The sequence below is a fragment of the Lethenteron reissneri genome, chromosome 67, assembly GCF_015708825.2.
Source record: "Lethenteron reissneri isolate LAM-NWPU_2019-01 chromosome 67, ASM1570882v1, whole genome shotgun sequence".
Classification (NCBI taxonomy): Eukaryota; Metazoa; Chordata; class Hyperoartia; order Petromyzontiformes; family Petromyzontidae; genus Lethenteron; species Lethenteron reissneri.
In genome coordinates, this window is record NC_083845.1 from 6984425 (window position 1) to 7010496 (window position 26072).

At 54.6% G+C, this 26072-nt stretch overlaps 2 protein-coding genes across 4 annotated transcripts in view; one reads left to right on the plus strand and one right to left on the minus strand.

Annotated features, from left to right (window-relative positions):
* The window catches only part of LOC133360151 (spidroin-1-like), a 30121-nt gene extending 10725 nt beyond the window's left edge, over nt 1-19396 (plus strand). For all 3 annotated transcript variants that reach the window (XM_061578747.1, XM_061578746.1, XM_061578748.1), the window contains exons 2-12: nt 1186-1429; nt 2537-2671; nt 3077-3308; nt 9090-9200; nt 11950-12314; nt 13017-13435; nt 13936-14140; nt 14997-15193; nt 16624-16760; nt 18157-18290; nt 18569-19396. In XM_061578747.1, coding sequence (XP_061434731.1) covers nt 2538-2671; nt 3077-3308; nt 9090-9200; nt 11950-12314; nt 13017-13435; nt 13936-14140; nt 14997-15193; nt 16624-16760; nt 18157-18290; nt 18569-18878 — 2244 coding nt within the window. In that variant the 5' untranslated portion in view covers nt 1186-1429; nt 2537 and the 3' untranslated portion in view covers nt 18879-19396. The remainder of the gene's footprint in view (nt 1-1185; nt 1430-2536; nt 2672-3076; nt 3309-9089; nt 9201-11949; nt 12315-13016; nt 13436-13935; nt 14141-14996; nt 15194-16623; nt 16761-18156; nt 18291-18568) is intronic.
* LOC133360125 (ras-specific guanine nucleotide-releasing factor RalGPS1-like) overlaps nt 1-26072 on the minus strand; it is an 82517-nt gene that overhangs the window by 33331 nt on the left and 23114 nt on the right. The window contains exons 7-8 of the mRNA XM_061578710.1: nt 25249-25341; nt 23598-23724 (exon numbers count right to left, since the gene is read on the minus strand). Coding sequence (XP_061434694.1) covers nt 23598-23724; nt 25249-25341 — 220 coding nt within the window. The remainder of the gene's footprint in view (nt 1-23597; nt 23725-25248; nt 25342-26072) is intronic.

A 26072-nucleotide genomic window follows, 5' to 3' on the forward strand; every position in this document is an offset into this window, starting at 1 on the left:
CTCCCCCACTCATCCACCTACCCACCCACTCATCCACCCATTCACTCACCAACTCACTAACCCACACAATACTCCCCTCTCTTCTCTGTGTCTATGTCTCGAGTGCCAGTGGCAGTTGATTGACCATACTTCACCACACAGACCCACGCACCCAAGACACGGTAGAAACCCTCAACACGCGCTCGTCAATAACGCGTACGCAGAGAGGAAACAAAATAACGTTGCTTGCGATAAAAAGTTTAAGGTGCAGCCCTGCAATTGCTCGATCAATGCCACTCTCGCTCGCTCTCTCGCCCGCTCGCCCACTCTCTTGCTCGCTCTCTCGCCCACTCTCTCGCTCGCTCTCTCGCCCACTCTCTCGCTCGCTCTCTCGCCCACTCTCTCGCTCGCTCTCTCGCTCTCTCTCTCGCTCACTCTCTCGCTCTCTCGCCCGCTCTCTCGCCCGCTCTCTCGCTCACTCTCTCTCTCGCTCACTCTCTGTCTCGCTCACTCTGTCTCTCTCGCTCGCTCTCTCGCTCACTCTCTGTCTCGCTCACTCTCTGTCTCTCTCTCTCTCGCTCACTCTCTGTCTCGCTCACTCTGTCTCTCTCGCTCGCTCTCTCGCTCACTCTCTCTCTCGCTCACTCTCTGTCTCTCGCTCTCCCCGTCTCTCTCCCTCCGAGCGCCGGCCAGATGTCTTGGAAGACGCGGCAGTCACGGCACACACACGCTTTGCCCCACCACGCACGCAACTGCGGCGAACCCCTTGACCACGCTCGGTTCGGACAGGGGCAGCAGTCGGGTGCGGGGGGGGGGGTTGGTGGTGGTGGGGGGGGGCGAAGGGGGGGGTTGGTGGTGAGGGGGGGCGAAGGGTCCGTCACCGCTGGTGGATTCGCAAACCGAGCGGCGCGAAGCCGGCGTCCTCCTCACCCCTCGGTCTAAAGAAACGCAGCCACAGAGCAGAACTCGCTTCACACGGCCCAATACCCCCACCCCGCCCGCCCCGCCCGCCCCACCGCCCGCAGATACGCACAGAAAACGCAACGCACATGTGAGCAACGTAAATATATAAATAACGACCGTGACACACACACACACCGACGCCGCCGCCGCCGAAGACTCTTTGTTGCGTTCGAGTTTTTTTTTACTTTTAAAAAAATCCGCTCCTCCTCCATCGCCCCCCCGCCCCCCCCCCCCCCGGCGCAGGGAAAGAAGCGTCGCAGAGACCGAGTGAAACTCTCGCCGACGAGACGGAAAGGAAGAGGAGGAGGAGGGCTCGCTCGCTCGTACGCACCGCTCCAGAAGCCCCCCACGAGGTTCCGCATTGAAGCCTCGCGGAGAATCAAGGACGGCGTCGTTACCGTCGGTGGCTCTCCGGCCCACGCCGCACCTCCCACCGCGAGTTACCAGCGGCCAGCGCAGGAGGAGGAGGAGGGATTGACAGCGGCAGGTGAGCGGGAGAAAGACGTCCACCCTACGGTAACCGCAGGGTCGGGGGGAGTTCGCCATGGTAACCGCGAGGTCGGGGAGAGTTCGCCACGGTAACCGTGAGGTCGCTACGGTAACCGCGAGGTTGGGGAGAGTTCGCCACGGTAACCGTGAAGTCGCTACGGTAACCGCGAGGTCGGGGAGAGTTCGCCACGGTAACCGTGAGGTCGCTACGGTAACCGCGAGGTCGGGGAGCGTTCGCCACGGTAACCGTGAGGTCGCTACGGTAACCGCGAGGTTGGGGAGAGTTCGCCACGGTAACCGTGAAGTCGCTACGGTAACCGCGAGGTCGGGGAGAGTTCGCCACGGTAACCGTGAGGTCGCTACGGTAACCACGAGGTCGGGGAGAGTTCGCCACGGTAACCGTGAAGTCGCTACGGTAACCGCGAGGTCGGGGAGAGTTCGCCACGGTAACCGTGAGGTCGCTACGGTAACCGCGAGGTCGGGGAGAGTTCGCCACGGTAACCGTGAAGTCGCTACGGTAACCGCGAGGTCGGGGAGAGTTCGCCACGGTAACCGTGAAGTCGCTACGGTAACCGCGAGGTCGGGGAGAGTTCGCCACGGTAACCGTGAAGTCGCTACGGTAACCACGAGGTCGGGGAGAGTTCGCCACGGTAACCGTGAGGTCGCTACGGTAACCGCGAGGTCGGGGAGAGTTCGCCACGGTAACCGTGAGGTCGCTACGGTAACCGCGAGGTCGGGGAGAGTTCGCCACGGTAACCGTGAGGTCGCTACGGTAACCGCGAGGTCGGGGAGAGTTCGCCACGGTAACCGTGAGGTCGCTACGGTAACCGCGAGGTTGGGGAGAGTTCGCCACGGTAACCGTGAGGTCGCTACGGTAACCACGAGGTCGGGGAGAGTTCGCCACGGTAACCGCGAGGTCGCTACGGTAACCGTGAGGTCGGGGAGAGTTCGCCACGGTAACCACGAGGTCGGGGGGAGTTCGCTACGGTAACCGTGAGGTCGCTACGGTAACCGTGAGATCGCTACGGTAACCGTGAGGTCGAGGAGAGTTTGCCACGGTAACCGTGAGGTTGCTACGGTGGTGGTGGATCTTGGTGTTTGCCAGGATGGCGAGGGCGTGCCTGCTGCTGTCACTCGCCGCCGCGGTGGTCGGCTACCAAGCGAAGGACGAGACGCACGTGCGGGTCGAGCGCCTGGAGCAGCACGTCAACGAGACCGAGTTCGTCTACATCAGGCACGCGTGAGTCTACTACCCACCCCCCCCCGTGAGTCTACCCCCCGTGAGTCTACGACCCCCTGTGAGTCTACACCCCGTGAGTCTACGACCCCCTGAGAGTCTACGACCCCCTGTGAGTCTAGCCAGCATGAGTCTACCCCCCGAGAGTCTACGACCCCCTGTGAGTCTCGCCAGCATGAGTCTACACCCCGTGAGTCTAGCCAGCATGAGTCTACCCAGCAAGAGTCTACCCAGCAAGAGTCTACCCAGCATGAGTCTACCCAGCATGAGTCTACCCAGCATGAGTCTACCCCACAGCACAAGAACGCTTTCGCCCTTCGTCAGAATCATAAAAAAATAAAAATCGGAGCCTCTCACCGCCATTGGCATTCCACCCCCCCCCCCCTCCCGTGTCGCTCGCGGCCGCAGCTACGTGCACACCGCGACGAGGCTACGCGAAGACACCAAGCGAGACGCCGCCGCCGCCGCCGCCACCGCCACCGCCGGCGCTGCCGCCGCCGGCGCGGCTACTGCCGCCGCGGGCTGCCACCACACCTTCGTGGTGCCCCCCCACCTGCCCGCGGGCCCCATCTGCGTGCTGCAGGAGGGGGCCGGCGCCCCCCAGGACGCAGGGACCCCCGCCGGCGTCGCGGCGACGGCGGTGAGTGACGCCGGCTGGGAGATGTTGGCTCTGCCTTGCGCGGTACGCAGGAGGTCGTGGGTTCGATCCCGACCTTGACGCCTGCTGCTGTATATTTGGAGTTTGCGTGTCTGTCTCTCTCTCATCATCATCATCACGGTGGCTAGGAGATGTTCACTACCTCGCCTGGTGTACAGGAGGTCGTGGGTTCGATCCCGACCCTGACGCCTGCTGCTGCTGTATATTTGGAGTTTGCGTGTCTCTCTCATCATCATCATCATCACGGTGGCTAGGAGATGTTAACTACCTCGCCTGGTGTGCAGGAGGTCGTGGGTTCCATCCCGACCCTGACGCCTGCTGCTGTATATTTGGAGTTTGCGTGTCTCTCTCTCTCTCATCATCATCATCACGGTGGCTAGGAGATGTTAACTACCTCGCCTGGTGTGCAGGAGGTCGTGGGTTCGATCCTGACCCCTGACACCTGCTGCTGTATATTTGGAGTTTGCGTGTCTCTCTCCCCGTAGTTGCGTGGATTTCTCTCTCCACATTTCGTCACGCGCTCAAGAGCATTTGGCTGCTTTACATTTCCACGTGATGACAAGCCGCTTCGTTGAGCTATCTCAACGTTCATCACAAGGGAGAAACACAAAAAATAGACAAAACACTTTTTTTCGCCAGTATTGAAACGGCTGTACGCCTTGCTAGTAGCTGTATCACAAGGTATGCAATACCTTGCTACCAGCTAACCCACAATGTACTCTGTGCCTTGCTCGCAGCTATACTACAATGTGTATAATGCCTTGCTACCAGCTATACTACAATGTGTATAATGCCTTGCTACCAGCTATACTACAATGTGTATAATGCCTTGCTACCAGCTATACTACAATGTGTATAATGCCTTGCTACCAGCTATACTACAATGTGTATAATGCCTTGCTACCAGCTATACTACAATATGTATAATGCCTTGCTACCAGCTATACTACAATGTGTATAATGCCTTGCTTGCAGCTATACTACAATGTGTATAATGCCTTGCTACCAGCTATACTACAATGTGTATAATGCCTTGCTACCAGCTATACTACAATGTGTATAATGCCTTGCTACCAGCTATACTACAATGTGTATAATGCCTTGCAACCAGCTATACTACAATGTGTATAATGCCTTGCTACCAGCAATACAACAATGTGTATAATGCCTTGCTACCAGCTATACTACAATGTGTATAATGCCTTGCTACCAGCTATACTACAATATGTATAATGCCTTGCTACCAGCTATACTACAATGTGTATAATGCCTTGCTACCAGCTATACTACAATGTGTATAATGCCTTGCAACCAGCTATACTACAATGTGTATAATGCCTTGCTACCAGCTATACTACAATGTGTATAATGCCTTGCTACCAGCTATACTACAATGTGTATAATGCCTTGCTACCAGCTATACTACAATGTGTATAATGCCTTGCTACCAGCAATACAACAATGTGTATAATGCCTTGCTACCAGCTATACTACAATGTGTATAATGCCTTGCTACCAGCTATACTACAATATGTATAATGCCTTGCTACCAGCTATACTACAATGTGTATAATGCCTTGCTACCAGCTATACTACAATGTGTATAATGCCTTGCTACCAGCTATACTACAATGTGTATAATGCCTTGCTACCAGCTATACTACAATATGTATAATGCCTTGCTACCAGCTATACTACAATGTGTATAATGCCTTGCTACCAGCTATACTACAATATGTATAGCTGCCTTGCTAGTTTAACACGCTTGCTAGTAGCTCTGTCACAAGGCATACAATGCCTTGCTCGCAGCTTTACCACGATGTACAAATGCCTTGCTACCAGCTATACTACAATATGTATAATGCCTTGCTACCAGCTATACTACAATATGTATAATGCCTTGCTAGTTTAACACGCTTGCTAGTAGCTCTGTCACAAGGCATACAATGCCTTGCTCGCAGCTTTACCACGATGTACAAATGCCTTGCTCGCAGCTTTACTACAATGTGTATAATGCCTTGCTAGTTTAACACGCTTGCTAGTAGCTCTGTCACGAGGCATACAATGCCTTGCTCGCAGCTTTACTACAATGTGTATAATGCCTTGCTAGTTTAACACGCTTGCTAGTAGCTCTGTCACGAGGCATACAATGCCTTGCTCGCAGCTTTACTACAATGTGTATAATGCCTTGCTAGTTTAACACGCTTGCTAGTAGCTCTGTCACGAGGCATACAATGCCTTGCTCGCAGCTTTACTACAATGTGTATAATGCCTTGCTAGTTTAACACGCTTGCTAGTAGCTCTGTCACGAGGCATACAATGCCTTGCTCGCAGCTTTACTACAATGTGTATAATGCCTTGCTACCAGCTATACTACAATGTGTATAATGCCTTGCTAGTTTAACACGCTTGCTAGTAGCTCTGTCACGAGGCATACAATGCCTTGCTCGCAGCTTTACTACAATGTGTATAATGCCTTGCTACCAGCTATACTACAATGTGTATAATGCCTTGCTAGTTTAACACGCTTGCTAGTAGCTCTGTCACGAGGCATACAATGCCTTGCTCGCAGCTTTACTACAATGTGTATAATGCCTTGCTACCAGCTATACTACAATGTGTATAATGCCTTGCTAGTTTAACACGCTTGCTAGTAGCTCTGTCACGAGGCATACAATGCCTTGCTCGCAGCTTTACTACAATGTGTATAATGCCTTGCTACCAGCTATACTACAATGTGTATAATGCCTTGCTAGTTTAACACGCTTGCTAGTAGCTCTGTCACGAGGCATACAATGCCTTGCTCGCAGCTTTACTACAATGTGTATAATGCCTTGCCAGTTTAACACGCTTGCTAGTAGCTCTGTCACGAGGCATACAATGCCTTGCTCGCAGCTTTACTACAATGTGTATAATGCCTTGCTAGTTTAACACGCTTGCTAGTAGCTCTGTCACGAGGCATACAATGCCTTGCTCGCAGCTTTACTACAATGTGTATAATGCCTTGCTAGTTTAACACGCTTGCTAGTAGCTCTGTCACGAGGCATACAATGCCTTGCTCGCAGCTTTACTACAATGTGTATAATGCCTTGCTAGTTTAACACGCTTGCTAGTAGCTCTGTCACGAGGCATACAATGCCTTGCTCGCAGCTTTACTACAATGTGTATAATGCCTTGCTAGTTTAACACGCTTGCTAGTAGCTCTGTCACGAGGCATACAATGCCTTGCTCGCAGCTTTACTACAATGTGTATAATGCCTTGCTAGTTTAACACGCTTGCTAGTAGCTCTGTCACGAGGCATACAATGCCTTGCTCGCAGCTTTACTACAATGTGTATAATGCCTTGCTAGTTTAACACGCTTGCTAGTAGCTCTGTCACGAGGCATACAATGCCTTGCTCGCAGCTTTACTACAATGTGTATAATGCCTTGCTAGTTTAACACGCTTGCTAGTAGCTCTGTCACGAGGCATACAATGCCTTGCTCGCAGCTTTACTACAATGTGTATAATGCCTTGCTACCAGCTATACTACAATGTGTATAATGCCTTGCTAGTTTAACACGCTTGCTAGTAGCTCTGTCACGAGGCATACAATGCCTTGCTCGCAGCTTTACTACAATGTGTATAATGCCTTGCTAGTTTAACACGCTTGCTAGTGGCTCTGTCACGAGGCATACAATGCCTTGCTCGCAGCTTTACTACAATGTGTATAATGCCTTGCTAGTTTAACACGCTTGCTAGTAGCTCTGTCACGAGGCATACAATGCCTTGCTCGCAGCTTTACTACAATGTGTATAATGCCTTGCTAGTTTAACACGCTTGCTAGTAGCTCTGTCACGAGGCATACAATGCCTTGCTCGCAGCTTTACTACAATGTGTATAATGCCTTGCTAGTTTAACACGCTTGCTAGTAGCTCTGTCACGAGGCATACAATGCCTTGCTCGCAGCTTTACTACAATGTGTATAATGCCTTGCTAGTTTAACACGCTTGCTAGTAGCTCTGTCACGAGGCATACAATGCCTTGCTCGCAGCTTTACTACAATGTGTATAATGCCTTGCTAGTTTAACACGCTTGCTAGTAGCTCTGTCACGAGGCATACAATGCCTTGCTCGCAGCTTTACTACAATGTGTATAATGCCTTGCTAGTTTAACACGCTTGCTAGTAGCTCTGTCACGAGGCATACAATGCCTTGCTCGCAGCTTTACTACAATGTGTATAATGCCTTGCTAGTTTAACACGCTTGCTAGTAGCTCTGTCACGAGGCATACAATGCCTTGCTCGCAGCTTTACTACAATGTGTATAATGCCTTGCTAGTTTAACACGCTTGCTAGTAGCTCTGTCACGAGGCATACAATGCCTTGCTCGCAGCTTTACTACAATGTGTATAATGCCTTGCTAGTTTAACACGCTTGCTAGTAGCTCTGTCACGAGGCATACAATGCCTTGCTCGCAGCTTTACTACAATGTGTATTATGCCTTGCTAGTTTAACACGCTTGCTAGTAGCTCTGTCACGAGGCATACAATGCCTTGCTCGCAGCTTTACTACAATGTGTATAATGCCTTGCTAGTTTAACACGCTTGCTAGTAGCTCTGTCACGAGGCATACAATGCCTTGCTCGCAGCTTTACTACAATGTGTATAATGCCTTGCTAGTTTAACACGCTTGCTAGTAGCTCTGTCACGAGGCATACAATGCCTTGCTCGCAGCTTTACTACAATGTGTATAATGCCTTGCTAGTTTAACACGCTTGCTAGTAGCTCTGTCACGAGGCATACAATGCCTTGCTCGCAGCTTTACTACAATGTGTATAATGCCTTGCTAGTTTAACACGCTTGCTAGTAGCTCTGTCACGAGGCATACAATGCCTTGCTCGCAGCTTTACTACAATGTGTATAATGCCTTGCTAGTTTAACACGCTTGCTAGTAGCTCTGTCACGAGGCATACAATGCCTTGCTCGCAGCTTTACTACAATGTGTATAATGCCTTGCTAGTTTAACACGCTTGCTAGTAGCTCTGTCACGAGGCATACAATGCCTTGCTCGCAGCTTTACTACAATGTGTATAATGCCTTGCTAGTTTAACACGCTTGCTAGTAGCTCTGTCACGAGGCATACAATGCCTTGCTCGCAGCTTTACTACAATGTGTATAATGCCTTGCTAGTTTAACACGCTTGCTAGTAGCTCTGTCACGAGGCATACAATGCCTTGCTCGCAGCTTTACTACAATGTGTATAATGCCTTGCTAGTTTAACACGCTTGCTAGTAGCTCTGTCACGAGGCATACAATGCCTTGCTCGCAGCTTTACTACAATGTGTATAATGCCTTGCTAGTTTAACACGCTTGCTAGTAGCTCTGTCACGAGGCATACAATGCCTTGCTCGCAGCTTTACTACAATGTGTATAATGCCTTGCTAGTTTAACACGCTTGCTAGTAGCTCTGTCACGAGGCATACAATGCCTTGCTCGCAGCTTTACTACAATGTGTATAATGCCTTGCTAGTTTAACACGCTTGCTAGTAGCTCTGTCACGAGGCATACAATGCCTTGCTCGCAGCTTTACTACAATGTGTATAATGCCTTGCTAGTTTAACACGCTTGCTAGTAGCTCTGTCACGAGGCATACAATGCCTTGCTCGCAGCTTTACTACAATGTGTATAATGCCTTGCTAGTTTAACACGCTTGCTAGTAGCTCTGTCACGAGGCATACAATGCCTTGCTCGCAGCTTTACTTGGAGGCACTGCTCCATTTCAGGTGGTGGACAAGTTCTGGGCCGAGCTGGGCACCCACGGGCGCCAGCTTGCCCTGCTGCAGCGCCAGCTCTCAGACCTGGACGACTCGGCGGAGATCGGCGAGAAGTTCGAGGTGGGTGGGCAGGGCGGGTGGCAGGGTGGGTGGCAGGGTGGGTGGCGTGGCAGGGCTGGTGGCAGGGCGGGTGGCAGGGCGGGTGGCAGGGCTGGTGGCAGGGCAGGTGGCAGGGCTGGTGGCAGGGCTGGTGGCAGGGCTGGTGGCAGGGCTGATGGCAGGGCTGGTGGCAGGGCGGGTGGCAGGGTGGGTGGGAGGGTGGGTGGGAGGGCGGTTGGCAGGGCGGGTGGCAGGGCGGGTGGCAGGGCGGGTGGCAGGGCTGGTGGCAGGATGGGTGGCAGGGCTGGTGGCAGGGCTGGTGGCAGGGCTGGTGGCAGGGCTGGTGGCAGGGCAGGTGGCAGGATGGGTGGCAGGGCTGGTGGCAGGGCGGGTGGCAGGGCTGGTGGCAGGGCGGGTGGCAGTATGGGTGGCAGGGCTGGTGGCAGGGTTGGTGGCAGGACTGGTGGCAGGGCGGGTGGCAGGGTGGGTGGCAGGACTGGTGGCAGGGCGGGTGGCAGGGCGGGTGGCAGGGCGGGTGGCAGGGCGGGTGGCAGGGCGGGTGGCAGGGCTGGTGGCAGGGCGGGTGGCAGGGTGGGTGGGAGGGTGGGTGGGAGGGCGGTTGGCAGGGCGGGTGGCAGGGCGGTTGGCAGGGCGGGTGGCAGGGCTGGTGGCAGGGCAGGTGGCAGGGCTGGTGGCAGGGCTGGTGGCAGGGCGGGGTGGCAGGGTGGGTGGCAGGGTGGGTGGGAGGGTGGGTGGGAGGGCGGTTGGCAGGGCGGGTGGCAGGGCGGGTGGCAGGGCGGGTGGCAGGGCTGGTGGCAGGATGGGTGGCAGGGCTGGTGGCAGGGCTGGTGGCAGGGCGGGTGGCAGGGTGGGTGGCAGGGTGGGTGGGAGGGTGGGTGGGAGGGCGGTTGGCAGGGCGGGTGGCAGGGCGGGTGGCAGGGCTGGTGGCAGGGCGGTTGGCAGGGCGGGTGGCAGGGCTAGTGGCAGGGCTGGTGGCAGGGCTGGTGGCAGGGCGGGTGGCAGGGCGGGTGGGAGGGCGGGTGGGAGGGCGGTTGGCAGGGCGGGTGGCAGGGCGGGTGGCAGGGCGGGTGGCAGGGCTGGTGGCAGGGCGGGTGGCAGGGTGGGTGGGAGGGTGGGTGGGAGGGCGGTTGGCAGGGCGGGTGGCAGGGCGGTTGGCAGGGCGGGTGGCAGGGCTGGTGGCAGGGCAGGTGGCAGGGCTGGTGGCAGGGCGGGTGGCAGGGTGGGTGGGAGGGTGGGTGGGAGGGCGGTTGGCAGGGCGGGTGGCAGGGCGGGTGGCAGGGCGGGTGGCAGGGCTGGTGGCAGGGCGGTTGGCAGGGCGGGTGGCAGGGCTGGTGGCAGGGCTGGTGGCAGGGCTGGTGGCAGGGCGGGTGGCAGGGTGGGTGGGAGGGTGGGTGGGAGGGTGGGTGGGAGGGCGGTTGGCAGGGCGGGTGGCAGTATGGGTGGCAGGGCGGGTGGCAGGGCTGGTGGCAGGGCTGGTGGCAGGGCTGGTGGCAGGGCTGGTGGCAGGGCAGGTGGCAGGATGGGTGGCAGGGCTGGTGGCAGGGCTGGTGGCAGGGCAGGTGGCAGGATGGGTGGCAGGGCGGGTGGCAGGGCTGGTGGCAGGGCGGGTGGCAGGATGGGTGGCAGGGTTGGTGGCAGGGCTGGTGGCAGGGCTGGTGGCAGGGTTGGTGGCAGGGCTGGTGGCAGGGTTGGTGGCAGGGCTGGTGGCAGGGCGGGTGGCAGTATGACGATCACGCTCGCAGCAAGGAGGAGCCATGGGGTACGATGCCCGGTGTGGGTGCCCTCTCCGAGTGGAGTTTGAACGCTCTCGCCCAGTTCTGATAGAGCAGCGTTCTTCACTCATTTTCAGAAGGGGGGCTCAACACTGCGCCTCCGATTAACACTGCCCATAGACTCAACACTACCCATAGACTCAACACTGCCCATAGACTCAACACTGCCCACAGACTCAGCACTGCGCTTCCGATTAACACGGCTGGTTACGTACGGTGCGAAAGAAGTTCAACGTACATACATACAAGCCGGGTGCGACTTCATGAAAAGGGAAGGATTTCTCCGTCTCTACTTTTTCATATCTTCTTACCGGGAACGCTCTCAATTGCCATCTATCCCCCCACGCTGCACATTCCCCTGATGAATGAGGATTCCAGGATTGGGTCTCGCTAGGACTTGGGAATGACAGGTACTGTCAGTTCTAGATTTGAAGCTTTCGTGACTGCAAGGATTCATACTCGTAGGTTTTTTTCGGTAAAAAAAACGATAGAATAATAATAAATGAAAATAACTAAATTAAATCACGACGTTTCGGAGGCAACGCAAGCTTCCTTCATCAGTTATTTTGCTGTGCATTTTTTTTATTACACCTGATGAAGGAAGCTTGTGTTACCCCCGAAACGCCGTGTTTTAATTGAGTTATTTTCGTTTATTACTATTCTATCTTTCGATTTAAAGCTCTCGTGACTGCAGGGATTCATCTTCTTGGTTCTTTCGGTAAAGTCACATTCTACGTGACTTTACCGAAAGAACCAAGAAGATACTATTCTATAATCATTTTCTTACCTACGTGACTTTACCCAAAACACCTAAGAGCAGGCACCGTCAGGTTGCTGCTGGCTGCGGGAAGGCCGAGAGTTGTTCGCGCAGCACGGCAAGTGGATTATTGCATCCGTCCGTGCGGAGCTGCGAGTGGTCACCCCATCCTATGCGCGAGTTGTCAACACCGCGAGACGCCTCTCTGGATCCTGACCAGGAGGATTTGGTGGTGGCGGCGGCAGCGGCGGCGGCGGTGGCCGCCGCCGGCGGCGGAGACGGCGGCGCTACCGGCGGTGGCAGCGGTGGCGCTACCAGCGTAGGGCTACGGGCGGCGGTGCAAGCGCTCCGCCGGGCAGGCCGCGCCGTGGGGGAGCGCGTCACGGCGCTGTACGCGCGCATCCTGCGCGAGACCGTGCTGGATCGTGGCGGTGGCGGCGGCGACTACGGCGGTGGCGGTGGTCAGAGTGGGTCTAGGCAAGGCCGCACCCTCCACGCGGCTCGCTCGGAGCTGCACAAGCGCGTGAGCGAGCAGGAGACGCACAGCCTGGGCCTGCACGGACACTACGTGCGCATCCAGAGCACGTGAGTCGAACGCGCTGTGGGCCCACAACGGATTGCAAACTAAACTAATAAGACAAATTTTTTGTATTTTACCAGGTTAAGGCCCACTGAGCTATGAAGCTCTTTTTCAGAAGTGACCTCGCCACAATTGATAGCTTAACGAAGAGGATTATCATCAGCACGTGGAAACTTATACTCTAATCCGCACGTTTTCTAAATGCGGAGGGAAAAAAACCAGAGGACCCAGAGAAAAATCCACGCAACCACGGGGAGAGAAACGCAGCAAACTCCAAATATACAGCAAGCGTTAGAGTCTGGATCAAACCCACGACCTCCTGTACACCAGGCGAGGTAGTCAACATCTCCTAGCCACCGTGATGATGATGAGAGAGAGAGAGACACGCAAACTCCAAATATACAGCAGCAGGCGTTAGAGTCTGGATCAAACCCACGACCTCCTGTACACCAGGCGAGGTAGTTAACATCTCCTAGCCACCGTGATGATGATAAGAGAGAGACACGCAGACTCCAAATATACAGCAGCAGGCGTCAGGGTCGGGATCGCCACCTCCACTACTGCCCGTCGCACCCAGGCCGTAAAAGCCAGGAGATGGTCACCTGCCCATGCACGCGACGATGGTTGGTGGCTCGCACGCACGCCGGTCACCCACCAATCCTTGCCACCCGCTCTCCCCCCCCCACCCCACCCCGAAACCCGTGCAGCTACGACGCGCTGTCGGAGACCGTCGGCAACCACACGGCCACGCTCGCCCGCCTGGGCCTGCGCTGCTGCCACCAGCGGCCGCTCGACGCCCAGCAGCCGCCACCGCCCCCCGACCCTCGCCGCGCGACCTCGTCGCTGCCCTCGGCGGAGCGAGGGGCTGACGGTGGAGGCGGCGCCGTCGCGTCGCCGATCCCCTCGCCGGACCGCGCGTGGCGTGCGACGACCAACGGCGGGGACTCTGCCGGCTCGGAAACTTCGTACGGTTGCGGCAAAGGGGGCGGAGGAGGAAGCGGAGGAGGTGGTGACGCCGCGGGGAGATTGGCGACTGGAGAACGCGAGAGCGAGCGAACCCCGGCGCTGGCGACGCAGACGGCGCGACGGCAGCACGGGGCTGGTGATGGCTGGGCGGGGAAGCAAGGTGGCGCGCATGCCGCTTGAGGCGGGGATGGAGGGGGGGGGGGTCACGGTTTGAGCCGACTTAGAGATCACAGGGAATTCACCCTTTCCCCGTTCCGAGTCGTCTGCGAGTCGCAGGGTGTGGGAGTGGGGCGGCGGGCGTCCCGGTTCACCGCCGAATCTAGAAAAGCGCGAGCGGAACGGAGTTCATTGTATTTAGAGAGAGGCGTAGCAGCGGCAGCAGCGCCGTCGTTTCTAAAGACGCCGTTACTCACCGCAGGGAACCGTGGCAACACGACCGCCGCGCTACGATGGCCGGCGCCAAAACCGTGCCGCGGGCCGGCTCCGGCGTGTCCTTGCGGCAGCCTCGGTGCCGATAGAGCCATTTTATATTTTAGTTTTTCTTCCAGGCAACGACACTCTAACCCGATGTCTCCGTAAAGTTCTCACACCGCCTTTGTGGCGATGGCGCCGGTGCCGAACGGAGCTCCGAATGTGTCCCCTGTCGCTCTTCATCCCAAGGGCTGTCCGCCGTCGGCGGCGGAGGCGCGAACTGGGCGCCCGGGAGTGACGGTGGCCGGGAGGTTGGGAATCGCGGCGGGGGGGGGGCGGCCGCCGCACCGGACAACGCGGTGATGCGGCACGGCTCCCGCGACGCGGCCGTGCCGCCCGCGCCGGACAAGGGTGGCGGTGCGGGCCACGGAGAAGCCACACGTGGTGCTGGAAGGTGAACGGAGCCTCCTCTCTGTGCGTCGCTGTTCTTCTTCCCCCCGAACCTCCGATGAGCGCGTTCGGCTATGTGCGGTGGCGCCAACATCCACACATCGTGACAACTAATACCACTACAGATACCAATAACACGTGGCACCACTGACGCTGCTGCTGCTGCTGCTGACACTGCTGATGATGACTATGGAAATTGAACTGCTGATGATGCCTATGGAAACGACACTCCTGATGATGCCTATGCAAACGACACTGCTGCTGCCGACACTGCTGCTGCCGACACTGCTGCTGCCGACACTGCTGACATGACTGACACCGCCGATACCAACGAAGCTGCTGCTGTTGCTCACACCACTGGTAACGATACCGCCGGCACCACGACCCCGCTCCCACTAACACCACCACCGCCCCCACCGCCGCCACCCTTACCGCGGCCCCGCTCCCACTAACACCACCACCACCGCCGCCACCCTTACCGCGACCCCGCTCCCACTAACACCACCACCACCGCCGCCACCCTTACCGCGACCCCGCTCCCACTAACACCACCACCACCGCCGCCACCCTTACCGCAACCCCGCTCCCACTAACACCACCACCACCGCCGCCACCCTTACCGCGACCCCGCTCCCACTAACACCACCACCACCGCCGCCACCCTTACCGCGACCCCGCTCCCACTAACAACGCCACCGCCCCCACCGTCGCCACCCTTACCGCGGCCCCGCTCCCACTAACACCACCACCGTCGCCACCCTTACCACGGCCCCGCTCCCACTAACACCACCACCGCCGCCACCCTTACCGCGACCCCGCTCCCGCTAACACCGCCCCTGCCGGTCTCCCGCGTGTGGCAGGGCCGTGGCGCGACTGCCAGGAGGCGTGGGATGCCGGCTATCGGCGCTCGGGGCGCTACCTGCTGCGCCCGGCCGCCGGGAGCCCGCTGCTGCGGCACGCGTGGTGCGACCAGGAGCGCGACCCCGGCGGCTGGACCGTGGTGCAGCGGCGCAGCGACGGCGCCGTCTCGTTCGCGCGCGACTGGGACGCGTACAAGGTGACGGGGGGACGGGACGATTCCCGACTGTGTTGAGTCTATGGTGCAGTGTTGAGTCTATGGGCAGTGTTGAGTCTATGGGCAGTGTTGAGTCTATGGGCAGTGTTGAGTCTATGGGTAGTGTTGAGTGTATGGGCAGTGTTGAGTCTATGGGCAGTGTTGAGTCTATGGGCAGTGTTGAGTCTATGGGCAGTGTTGAGTCTATGGTGCAGTGTTGAGTCTATGGGTAGTGTTGAGTCTATGGTGCAGTGTTGAGTCTATGGTGCAGTGTTGAGTCTATGGGCAGTGTTGAGTCTATGGGCAGTGTTGAGTCTATGGGCAGTGTTGAGTCTATGGGCAGTGTTGAGTCTATGGGCAGTGTTGAGTCTATGGGTAGTGTTGAGTCTATGGTGCAGTGTTGAGTCTATGGTGCAGTGTTGAGTCTATGGGCAGTGTTGAGTCTATGGGCAGTGTTGAGTCTATGGGTAGTGTTGAGTCTATGGGCAGTGTTGAGTATATGGGCAGTGTTGAGTCTATGGGCAGTGTTGAGTATATGGGCAGTGTTGAGTCTATGGGCAGCGTTGAGTCTATGGGTAGTGTTGAGTGTATGGGCAGTGTTGAGTGTATGGGCAGTGTTGAGTCTATGGGCAGTGTTGAGTGTATGGGCAGTGTTGTGTCTATGGGCAGTGTGTATGTTTTAACTTGTTTCACACCATACGTAGCCAACCGTGTTAATTGGAGGTGCGGGGGAAAGAAAATAAACTAAACACTTAAAGCAAATGAGTTTGTCAATCTAGACGACGATGATTTAAAAGTGCGTTCCAGACGTCCGCAGAAGCGCTTCTGAAAGCGCGCGATGCGGTGCCCACCGTCTTTGTTCGTCCGTGCTGCTTGCTAACCAGCACTTACCCCAACAGTCTGTTGAGGCTATACGGAGGCAGCGGTGGGGGGGGAATTTCTTTATATTCTTAGGTTTTTTCGGTAAAGCCACGTAGGTAAAAAATTTAAATTAATAAAAGTAAAATAAAAATAAAATAAAAATCACGACGTTTCGGAGGCAACACAAGCTTCCGTCTTCAGGTGGAACCGTCACAGCACGATTGCTGTATCAAGTGAGAGAAATTCCAAGAACACAGTCCTTGTATATATACTGGTTGAGGGTGTGAGGAGCCAAGGTAGGCTCTGAATATTATATTTGTGAGGTTCGGTGCGGCTGAAGCACGCTGCTAGGAATGAGCCTTTGTTCTGTAAACCAGGTGCGTATGATGTAAAGGTGCGTGCAAAAGGGACTTTGTCCACGAGCGAGTGAACGAATGCGCGAGCGAGCGACGTGGCGAGTGTACAAGCGAGTTCCCTGAGCGAACGAATGAACGAATGAACGATTCGGGCGAGAGAAACGGCGAGCGAGTGAGCGACGACGCGTCGTGTGTGCCGATTGCGCCGGCGTTCAGATCGGCTTTGGCCGCGTGGAAGAGGAGCACTGGCTGGGGCTCCAAACGATGCACGCGCTCACCAGCGAGCGCAACTACCGCCTTCTCGTCGCGCTGCAGGACTGGGATGGGCGTCGCGCCTTCGCCGAGTACGGCAGGTACCGCCGATGCCACCGGGATTCCACCGCCACCGGGGTTTGACCACCGCCGCGATTCGAGCACCCCGCCGAAAAATGCCCGACCCGTCGCAAGCGACGTCGTCCAACGGAAAAAAAATCACCGCATCGTTCGGCTTGTGAATTATACGGTCGCCACGACGCAGATCGTCGTGGGTCGCACGTAACCACGGGTCAGGCAGTTCGACGGTCAGTTGACGGGGCCACAGGTCGCAATATCCGCGCGCAGTACGGAACGGCTCTTTTGCATGGCTCGACAGGACAGAGAATACGCTTTGGTTTTTTCGGTAAAGTCACGTGGGTTAAAAAAAAGAAAACAAATAAATGAAATCACGACGTTTCGGAGGCAACACAAGCCTCCGTCTTCGGGTGGAACCGTCACAGCAAAACTACTGCATCAAGTGAAGAGAGCTCTCTTCACTTGACGGAAGCTTGTGTTGCCTCCGAAACGTCGCGATTTAATCGATTTGTTTTCTTTCTTGACCTACGTGACTTTACCGAAAAAACCAAAGAGTATGGACCCTTGCAGACACGAAAACTTCAAATCTAGGACATAGAATCCAGTTAAAGTCACAGCAGGCCTGGATCCCGGCGTTTCCGTGCGTCCCCCCTTTACGGAGGGATGGAATGACAGACGAATGAAACAGACAGACACAAGACGGATAGACAGACAAGCCCACGCAGTCAAAGGTAAAGTACGAACTTGTTAACAACAAGGATTTTGGCCAAAACTCGAGCTTCATTGGCGGGGTGGATGGAGGGAGGGGGGTAACCCCCGCTCTCATCTGAGCGACTACCATCCCCCTCCATCCTCTCATCTCCATCCTCTCATCTCCCCCCTCTCATCTCCCCCCTCCTCCCTGCTCCTCCCCTCTCATCTCCCCTCCCCCTCTCCTCCACTCCCCTCCCCTCCCCTCTCATCTCCCCTTCCCCCTCCCCTCTATTCCCCTCCCCTCTCATCTCGCCCCTCTCATCTCCTCCCTCCTCCCCGCTCGTCCCCTCTCATCTCCCCTCCCCTCCCCTCTCATCCCCTCTCATCTCCCCTCCCCCTCTCCTCCCCTCCCCCTCATCTCCCCTTCCCTCATCTCCCCTCCCCTCATCTCCCCTCTCATCCAACCCCTCTCATCTCGCCCCTCTTATCTCCCCCCTCCTCCCTGCTCCTCTCCTATCATCTCCCCTCCCCCTCCACTCCACTCCCCTCATCTCCCTCTCATCTCCTCTCCCCTCTCATCTCCCCTCCCCCCTCTCCTCCCCTTCCCTCACATCTCCCCTCTCATCTCCCCTCCCCCTCTCCTCCCCTCCCCTCATCTCCCCCCTCATCTCCCCCCTCATCTCCCCTCCCCTCTCATCTCCCCTGCCCTCTCCGCGCTGGGCGTAGCTTCCGCGTGGAGAGCGAGGAGGACAACTACCGCCTGAGGCTGGGCCACTTCCGCGGCACGGCGGGCGACTCCATGGGGCTGCACCACGGGAAGCCGTTCAGCACCTACGACCGCGACAACGACGCCTTCAGGGGTGATTGATTTATTAAAAAATAAAAATAAATGAAAATAAATCAAATAAATCAATTAATTGATTTCTTTTCATTTATTCTTATTTTACATTTTTTTATTAATTGCTTTATTTTCATTTATTCTTATTTTTATTTTTTTATTTTATTTTTTTACCTACGTGACTTTACCAGAAAAAACCCAAGAGTAAATTTTTTTTTACACTTCACCAAGCGCGCTCGCCTCGCTAGTCCTTGACGCCCCGTCTCTTCCCCCCCCCACCCCTCCCGCTCCTCGCCGCAGGGAACTGCGCGCATCACCAGAAGGGCGGCTGGTGGTACAACGCGTGCTCGCACGCAAACCTCAACGGCGTGTGGTACGAGGGCGGCCGCTACGCGGGCAGCGAGCAAGACGGCGCCTACTGGACGACGTTCCGTGGCACGGCCTACTCGCTCAAGAGCATCGTGCTCATGATACGGCCCAACCCAAACTTCTACCACTGAGCAGCGGCGGGCGGGAGAGGTGGTGCCGGTGGTGGGGTGGCCGTCGTCGCGACGATCCGTGCGGTCGGGAGTCGCCGTGGTTGTTATGGATCGCCCTCGTCTTAGACTAGATTGCCGTGTCGCGGATTGTTGTCAGCGGCCGTGGCCAGGGAATAGCTTCGGTTGGGATGCGACGCTGCCAATATCGCCATAGCAAATCATCATCATCGTCGTCGTCATCATCGTCATCAGCTTGGTATATCCGTGTTCTCGTCAGCATCATCATCATAATACAGGTTTTTTTGGGTTAGATCGCGTAAAATATATTTACGCGATTTGTATTACGGGTGATACAAGCCTTCGTGTTAAACTCAATCATCATCATCAGCATCGTCAGGCTACATCACAGCGTTATTATCATCATCATAATCACCGAATCGTCGACCAGTCATTGTTATCGATCGCCCTCGTTTTCTACTTGACTGCCGTGTTGTGGATTATTGTCAGCGCCCGTGGCAATGGAATGGTTTCGAATGGGATGCGACGCTGACGATGTCGCCATCATCATCAGCAGCAGCAGCAGCATCGTGTTCCACGTCAGACTATATACAGCGTTATCATCTTTATATTCTTAGGTTTTTTCGGTAAAGTCACGTAGGTAAAACATCAAAATTAATTAAAATAAAATAAAATCACGACGTTTCGGAGGCAACACAAGTCTCCGTCATCAGGTGGGACCGTCACAGCCAGATTAGCTGCATCAAGTGATGCAGCTAATGCATCAAGTGATGCAGCTAATCTGGCTGTGACGGTCCCACCTGATGACGGAGACTTGTGTTGCCTCCGAAACCTCGTGATCTTTATTTTATTTAATTTTTATTAATTTAGATGTTTTACCTACGTGACTTTACCGAAAAAAACCTAAGAATATGAATCATTGCAGTCACGAAAGCTTCAAATCTAGAATTAATTTATGGATTATTGTCAGCGCCCGTGGCAATGGAATGGTTTCGGATGGGATGCGACGCTGACGATGTCGCCATCGTCACCATCATCATCATCAGCAGCAGACTATATACAGCGTTATCATCGTCATCACTTTACTCAATTCAAGGGTCGTGTTTGAATCTTATCGATTACAACTTTGGCCGCTTGGCATTTTGTGGGCCTTTGGTGGCCCTGTGCTCAGCAAAATGCGGTTTTAAAAAAATCCCTCAAATTTGTTGTCATCACGTTATTTATCTTTATACCCATCACAATCACGGATGTGATCTTCCTGGTGCATCTTCCTTCGATTTGGTACAATTTCAGACGCGACTTTTATAACGGCGGTAAAAACCAAAAACAATAGGAGTTGCAGCTGGGCTACAACTACTTTTTTTAGGTTGTACCAACCAATGTTTCACACAGTTCGCTATGTACGGTGCGAAATAAGTTCAACAAATAATTCTGCCCGGAGACTCAACACTACCCATAGACTCAACGCTGCCCATAGACTCAACGCTACCCATAGACTCAACGCTGCCCATAGACTCAACGCTACCCATAGACTCAACGCTGCCCATAGACTCAACACTACCCATAGACTCAACACTGCCCATAGACTCAACACTACCCATAGACTCAACACTACCCATAGACTCAACACTACCCATAGACTCAACACTACCCATAGACTCACCACTACCCATAGACTCAACGCTGCCCATAGACTCAACACTGCCCATAGACTCAACGCTGCCCATAGACTCAACGCTGCCCATAGACTCAACATTGACCATAGACTCACGCTACCCATAGACTCAACACTGCCCATTGACTCAACGCTGCCCATAGACTCAACGCTGCCCATAGACTCAACGCTGCCCATAGACTCAACGCTGCCCATAGACTCAACGCTGCCCATAGACTCAACGCTGCCCATAGACTCAACGCTGCCCATAGACTCAACGCTGCCCATAGACTAACACTACCCATAGACTCAACACTGCCCATAGACTAACACTACCCATAGACTCAACACTGCCCATAGACTAACACTACCCATAGACTCAACACTGCCCATAGACTAACACTACCCATAGACTCAACACTGCCCATAGACTAACACTACCCATAGACTCAACACTGCCCATAGACTAACACTACCCATTGACTAACACTACCCATAGACTCAACACTGCCCATAGACTAACACTACCCATAGACTCAACACTGCCCATAGACTAACACTACCCATAGACTCAACACTGCCCATAGACTAACACTACCCATAGACTCAACACTGCCCATAGACTAACACTACCCATAGACTCAACACTGCCCATTGACTAACACTACCCATAGACTCAACACTGCCCATAGACTAACACTACCCATAGACTCAACACTGCCCATAGACTAACACTACCCATAGACTCAACACTGCCCATAGACTAACACTACCCATTGACTATCATTGCCCAAACTCAACACTGCACCTCCAACTGGCACGGTTTGCTACGTATGGTGCAAAAGAACACACGTACTCACTACTATACACTTCCATACACTACGACACAGCACACGATGCACCGCATGTACAAGAGTCCGACCCACGCTACCGCTTCGTATCTTCCTGCGTTGACTAAATCCTACTCGGAGCTACCCCCGCCGCGTCTCTCCGCCTCGCCTTTCGCTGCGACGAGCGCGCGAATAAAAACCATTCCTCGTTTTTTTCCCCCGCCTCCTCCGCACCCCGATTCGGAGACGCCAAGCGCGCCCGCGCGTCACCGAGCGTGCATCTCCGGCGGATGAGTGAAACCACGTGACGACGTCAGCGTGGCTGCCACCCTCCCCCACCGGCCCCCACCGCGTGTATCTGGCGCCGTGTGCCAACGGACACCGCCGGCGGGGCCGGATGAGCGTGGTTCCGGTCACACCGCACCCACCACGATGGGCGTGCCGCCGTGCCAGCCTCAATAGGTGCTCGTTAACAGCGCTCGCTCGCTCACCGTCGCCCGCCGCTGTGCGGGCTACAGGAGGGATCGTTTATAATCTTGCGGTGGCGGCGGTGGGGGCCTTGGCCTACGTGCGTCTCTCTCTCTCTTTCGAGCCTGCCAAGTGCGTGTGCTCAGCAGATGATGCGAGCGACTCGGGCGCGCGGAAAACTAGAACGACGCGCTGCTGAAAATATGCGTGATGTCGAAAGGGGATTCTTTGAAAGAACACGAGTGTGGGTTTGTGTTGGTAAAAAAAATATATATTATAGAATGAATTATATAGTAATAGGTTTTTACCCTATCAACTGGTACAAAACTGACACCTTTATACAAGGCATCATGTTTGCAATAACCACAACACAAGCAGTCAAAATGCAAACAAAAAGAAACAACTCTGATGATGATAATGATATGCACTGTCCTTGAAGTTGATTGGCCCACACCCGAGACAGCTTTTCTTAAAGTCTAGTCTCCATTGGTGTTAGAGCAGATGACGCCAAAAGGCGTACAACTCAAAGACAGCGCACTATCAGAGTATTGAGAGCTCGGGGTAAGCATTTACACTATGAGACATCTCCTTTACCAGTGGCAAAATATAGTAGTAGGGTTTTACCCTTTAAACTGGTACAAAACTGACACCTTTATACAAGGGATCATGTTTGCAATAACCACAACACAAGCAGTCAAAATGCAAACAAAAAGAAACAACTCTGATGATGATAATGATATGCACTGTCCTTGAATGAATTATATAATTGAACTCCATTTACCGTATGGAGCTGCGATCCCGCCGTGATGAATGCTTACCACGTGTTCGAGAGAGAAACCTTGGCACACGCTCGGATTAATCAATTCATTCATTCGCTAGTTCACGCGCAGACGATTTATCTCGCAGGGGGCAAGAGGGGGCAGATCGACGGGGTGTTCACGGTTTTCCCCGTCCCCGCCCCCCCACCGCCCCCACCGCATTCGGCGTTCGTTTACGTCACTTTACCAAATAAATAACATCGCCACTTGACCACCGCCGGCCCGCGTGAGCTTCATCGCGGGGGAGGGACGGACGCCTCTCGCGTGGACCGAGCGCGCCGGCGATGCCGCGTTCTGAATAAATAAGCAATCAAACAAATCGGCAACCTCATCTGCAACAACCGGGACGGCCCCTGGCTGCATTCGAACCGCGAGGCTCTGCGACGGCCGGCGAAGGTAGTTAACATCTCCTAGCCACCGTGATGATGATGAGAGAGAAAGACACCGCAAACTCCAAATATACAGCAGCAGGCGTCAGGGTCTGCATCGAACCCACGACCTCCTGTACACCAGGCGAGGTAGTTAACATCTCCTAGCCACCGTGATGATGATGATGAGAGAGAAAGACACCGCAAACTCCAAATATACAGCAGGTGTCAGGGGTCGAGATCGAACCCACAACCTCCTGTACACCAGGCGAGGTAGTTAACATCTCCGAGCCACCATGATGATGATAAGAGAGAGAGACACGCAAACTCCAAATATACAGCAGGTGTCAGGGTCAGGGTCGATCCCACGACCTCCTGCATACCAGGCGAAGTAGTTAACATCTCCTAGCCACCATGATGATGAGAGAGAGACACTGCAAACTCCAAATACACAACAGGTGTCAGGATCGGGATCGAACCCATGACCTCCTGTACACCAGGCAAGGTAGTTAACATATCCTAGCCACCGTGGCGCCCCTGGCGGAGCCAAGGTACCAGGGGCGCCTTCTCGACGTCCACCCACGGATGGGGGGGGGGGGGGAAGGGAACCTCACGACATTCACACGGCGATCCACCGACCCTCCACTGCTGCTGGACCGCCACGTCGCCGGCCGATGGGGCCCCGGGGGCTTACCGAGGTACGGGATGCAGGGCATCATGCGGATGCTGTGCACGTACTCCCGGATGCGCTTGTAGTTGTCCTCCTTGGACATGAGGTAGTCCAGCTTGTCGAACGACGCCTTGTCCTTGCGGCTCAGCAGCTGGGAAGGGAAATCATCTTAAATCTTTCTTTCGTCTGGGCTGCTGATGTAGACGCAGAGAAATCAACTACAATTTCACAGCGGATAACGGCAAGCGGAGTGGGTGTATCATCATCATCATCGTCGTCGTCGTCGTGATTTCTCTATTAGTATGAGCGTTTCTATGGGTCTCTATGTGGTCTCCGAGTCTCTGTGCATCTCTATTAGTCTGGATCTCTATGGGTGTCTATGAGTCTCTGTGTGTCTCTATTAGTCTGGATCTCTATGGGTATCTATGAGTCTCTGTGGGTCTCTATTAGTCTGGATCTCTATGGGTATCTATGAGTCTCTGTGGGTCTCTATTAGTCTGGATCTCTGTGGGTGTCTATGAGTCTCTGTGTGTCTCTATTAGTCTGGATCTCTATGGGTATCTAAGCGTCTCTTCTTTCGTATGGCTGATGTAGATGCAGCACAACAAACCACAATGTCACTATCAGGTGGGTCAAGCCAAATAACGACATCAGGACCAGCAGCGTAGTAGTGTGCCATCATCACCGCCGTGATGTCTTCCTCGTATTTGTGGATTGGGCATTGTGTTGTTACACGGTGCACTAGTGTCTATTCTGGGTGACCACAGTTGCACCACGACTACTATTCTGCTGCAGATGTCATCCGCGTGGTTTGTGCGGTGGATGCGTTCGACGGTGGATCAAGAGTAGCCTCAAACCCCAGGGGATCTTCTGCTTTGGGTCTTTCACAACATCGTGTTTATTTGAGAGTTCTAACTTTAATCAACTAGAATTTCACTGGCCTACGGCTGCCTGTCACCCTCACTGAAGTCATCTTCTTCCCCCTCCCCCCATGTGTCCAGATACTACTGACTCTGTTGTCTGTAGGGAGTGTCGGTGTATGTGCCTACACACCCAACATACTATAGAGTCAGTAGATACCACTACTACTGACTCTATATGCCTACACACCCTACATACTATAGTCAGTAGATACTACTACTACTGACTCTATAGATGCCTACACACCCTACATACTATAGTCAGTAGATACTACTACTACTGACTCTATATATGCCTACACACCCTACATACCATAGTCAGTAGACACTACTACTACTGACTCTATATATGCCTACACACCCTACATACAATAGTCAGTAGATACTACTACTACTGACTATAGATGCCTACACACCCTACATACTATAGTCAGTAGATACTACTACTACTGACTCTGTATGTGCCTACACACCCTACATACTATAGTCAGTAGATACTACTACTACTGACTCTGTAGATGCCTACACACCCTACATACTATAGAGTCAGTATATACTATAGAGGAGTCAGTAGGTACTATACAGACTATAAAAGGCAACCGGGCATGGTGCTGGCCACCCACCCCCTCGTGTGCCACAGTGCCGGTAGCCTTCGCAGGTGCTACTCGCAAACAGCACTTGCCCCGACGCTCCGTTACAGGCTACACGGGGGATCTTTGCCTTTGTGTGTTGCGTGCGGGCCTAAATGCTCGTACCCCCCAGGTCTTGGCGAGACGGAAGATGGGGGCGCTCTGCAGGGCTGAGAGCACGGCGATGAGAGCGTGCAGATTCTTGAGCTCGTGAAGCTTCTGCAGAACCACCATCAACAACGGCAACGGGTGCCATAAACAACGTCAACAATGATCCATGATACAGGCTTTAGATCAGAGGTCGCAACCGGGTACCCGATACCCGTACCCTACCCGATACCTGGCTACCCGTACCCGGCCGGGTACGGGTACGGGTAGCTGTTTGCGACCCTGGTACGGCCGGGTACGGGTACGGGTAGGCCGTGAGTCATCGGTGAGTAACCGTTTGTCACTCATTTCGGGTAGGGTACGGGTATGGGTAGCGTACGGCTACCCGTACCCGGCCGGGTACGGGTACGGGTACCCATTTGCGACCCTGGTGCGGCCGGGTACGGGTAGACCGTGAGTCACTGGTGAGTCACCGTTTGTCACTCATTTACCAACGTCTTGTCTCTTCTCACAATTCAAGTTCCTAGAATCAACCCACCCGCGCCTGCAACATGGCTTCATTCCAGAGGTCGCAATCGGGTACCCGATACCCGTACCCTACCCGATACTCGGCCGGGTACGGGTAGGGTACGGGTACGGGTACCCGTTTGCGACCCTGGTGCGGCCGGGTACGGGTAAGGAATCAAAACCCGTTTGCGACCTCTGCTTTAGATCGCGTACATTTACAAGTGTGTGTGTTTTAAACCCGCCATGGCTAAATTCCTCTGTTGATATGTAAACTCCTTTGTCAAGGCTCTCTCCTACTCCGACCCAGTTTAATAATACGCTGCCAAGCTAAGCAG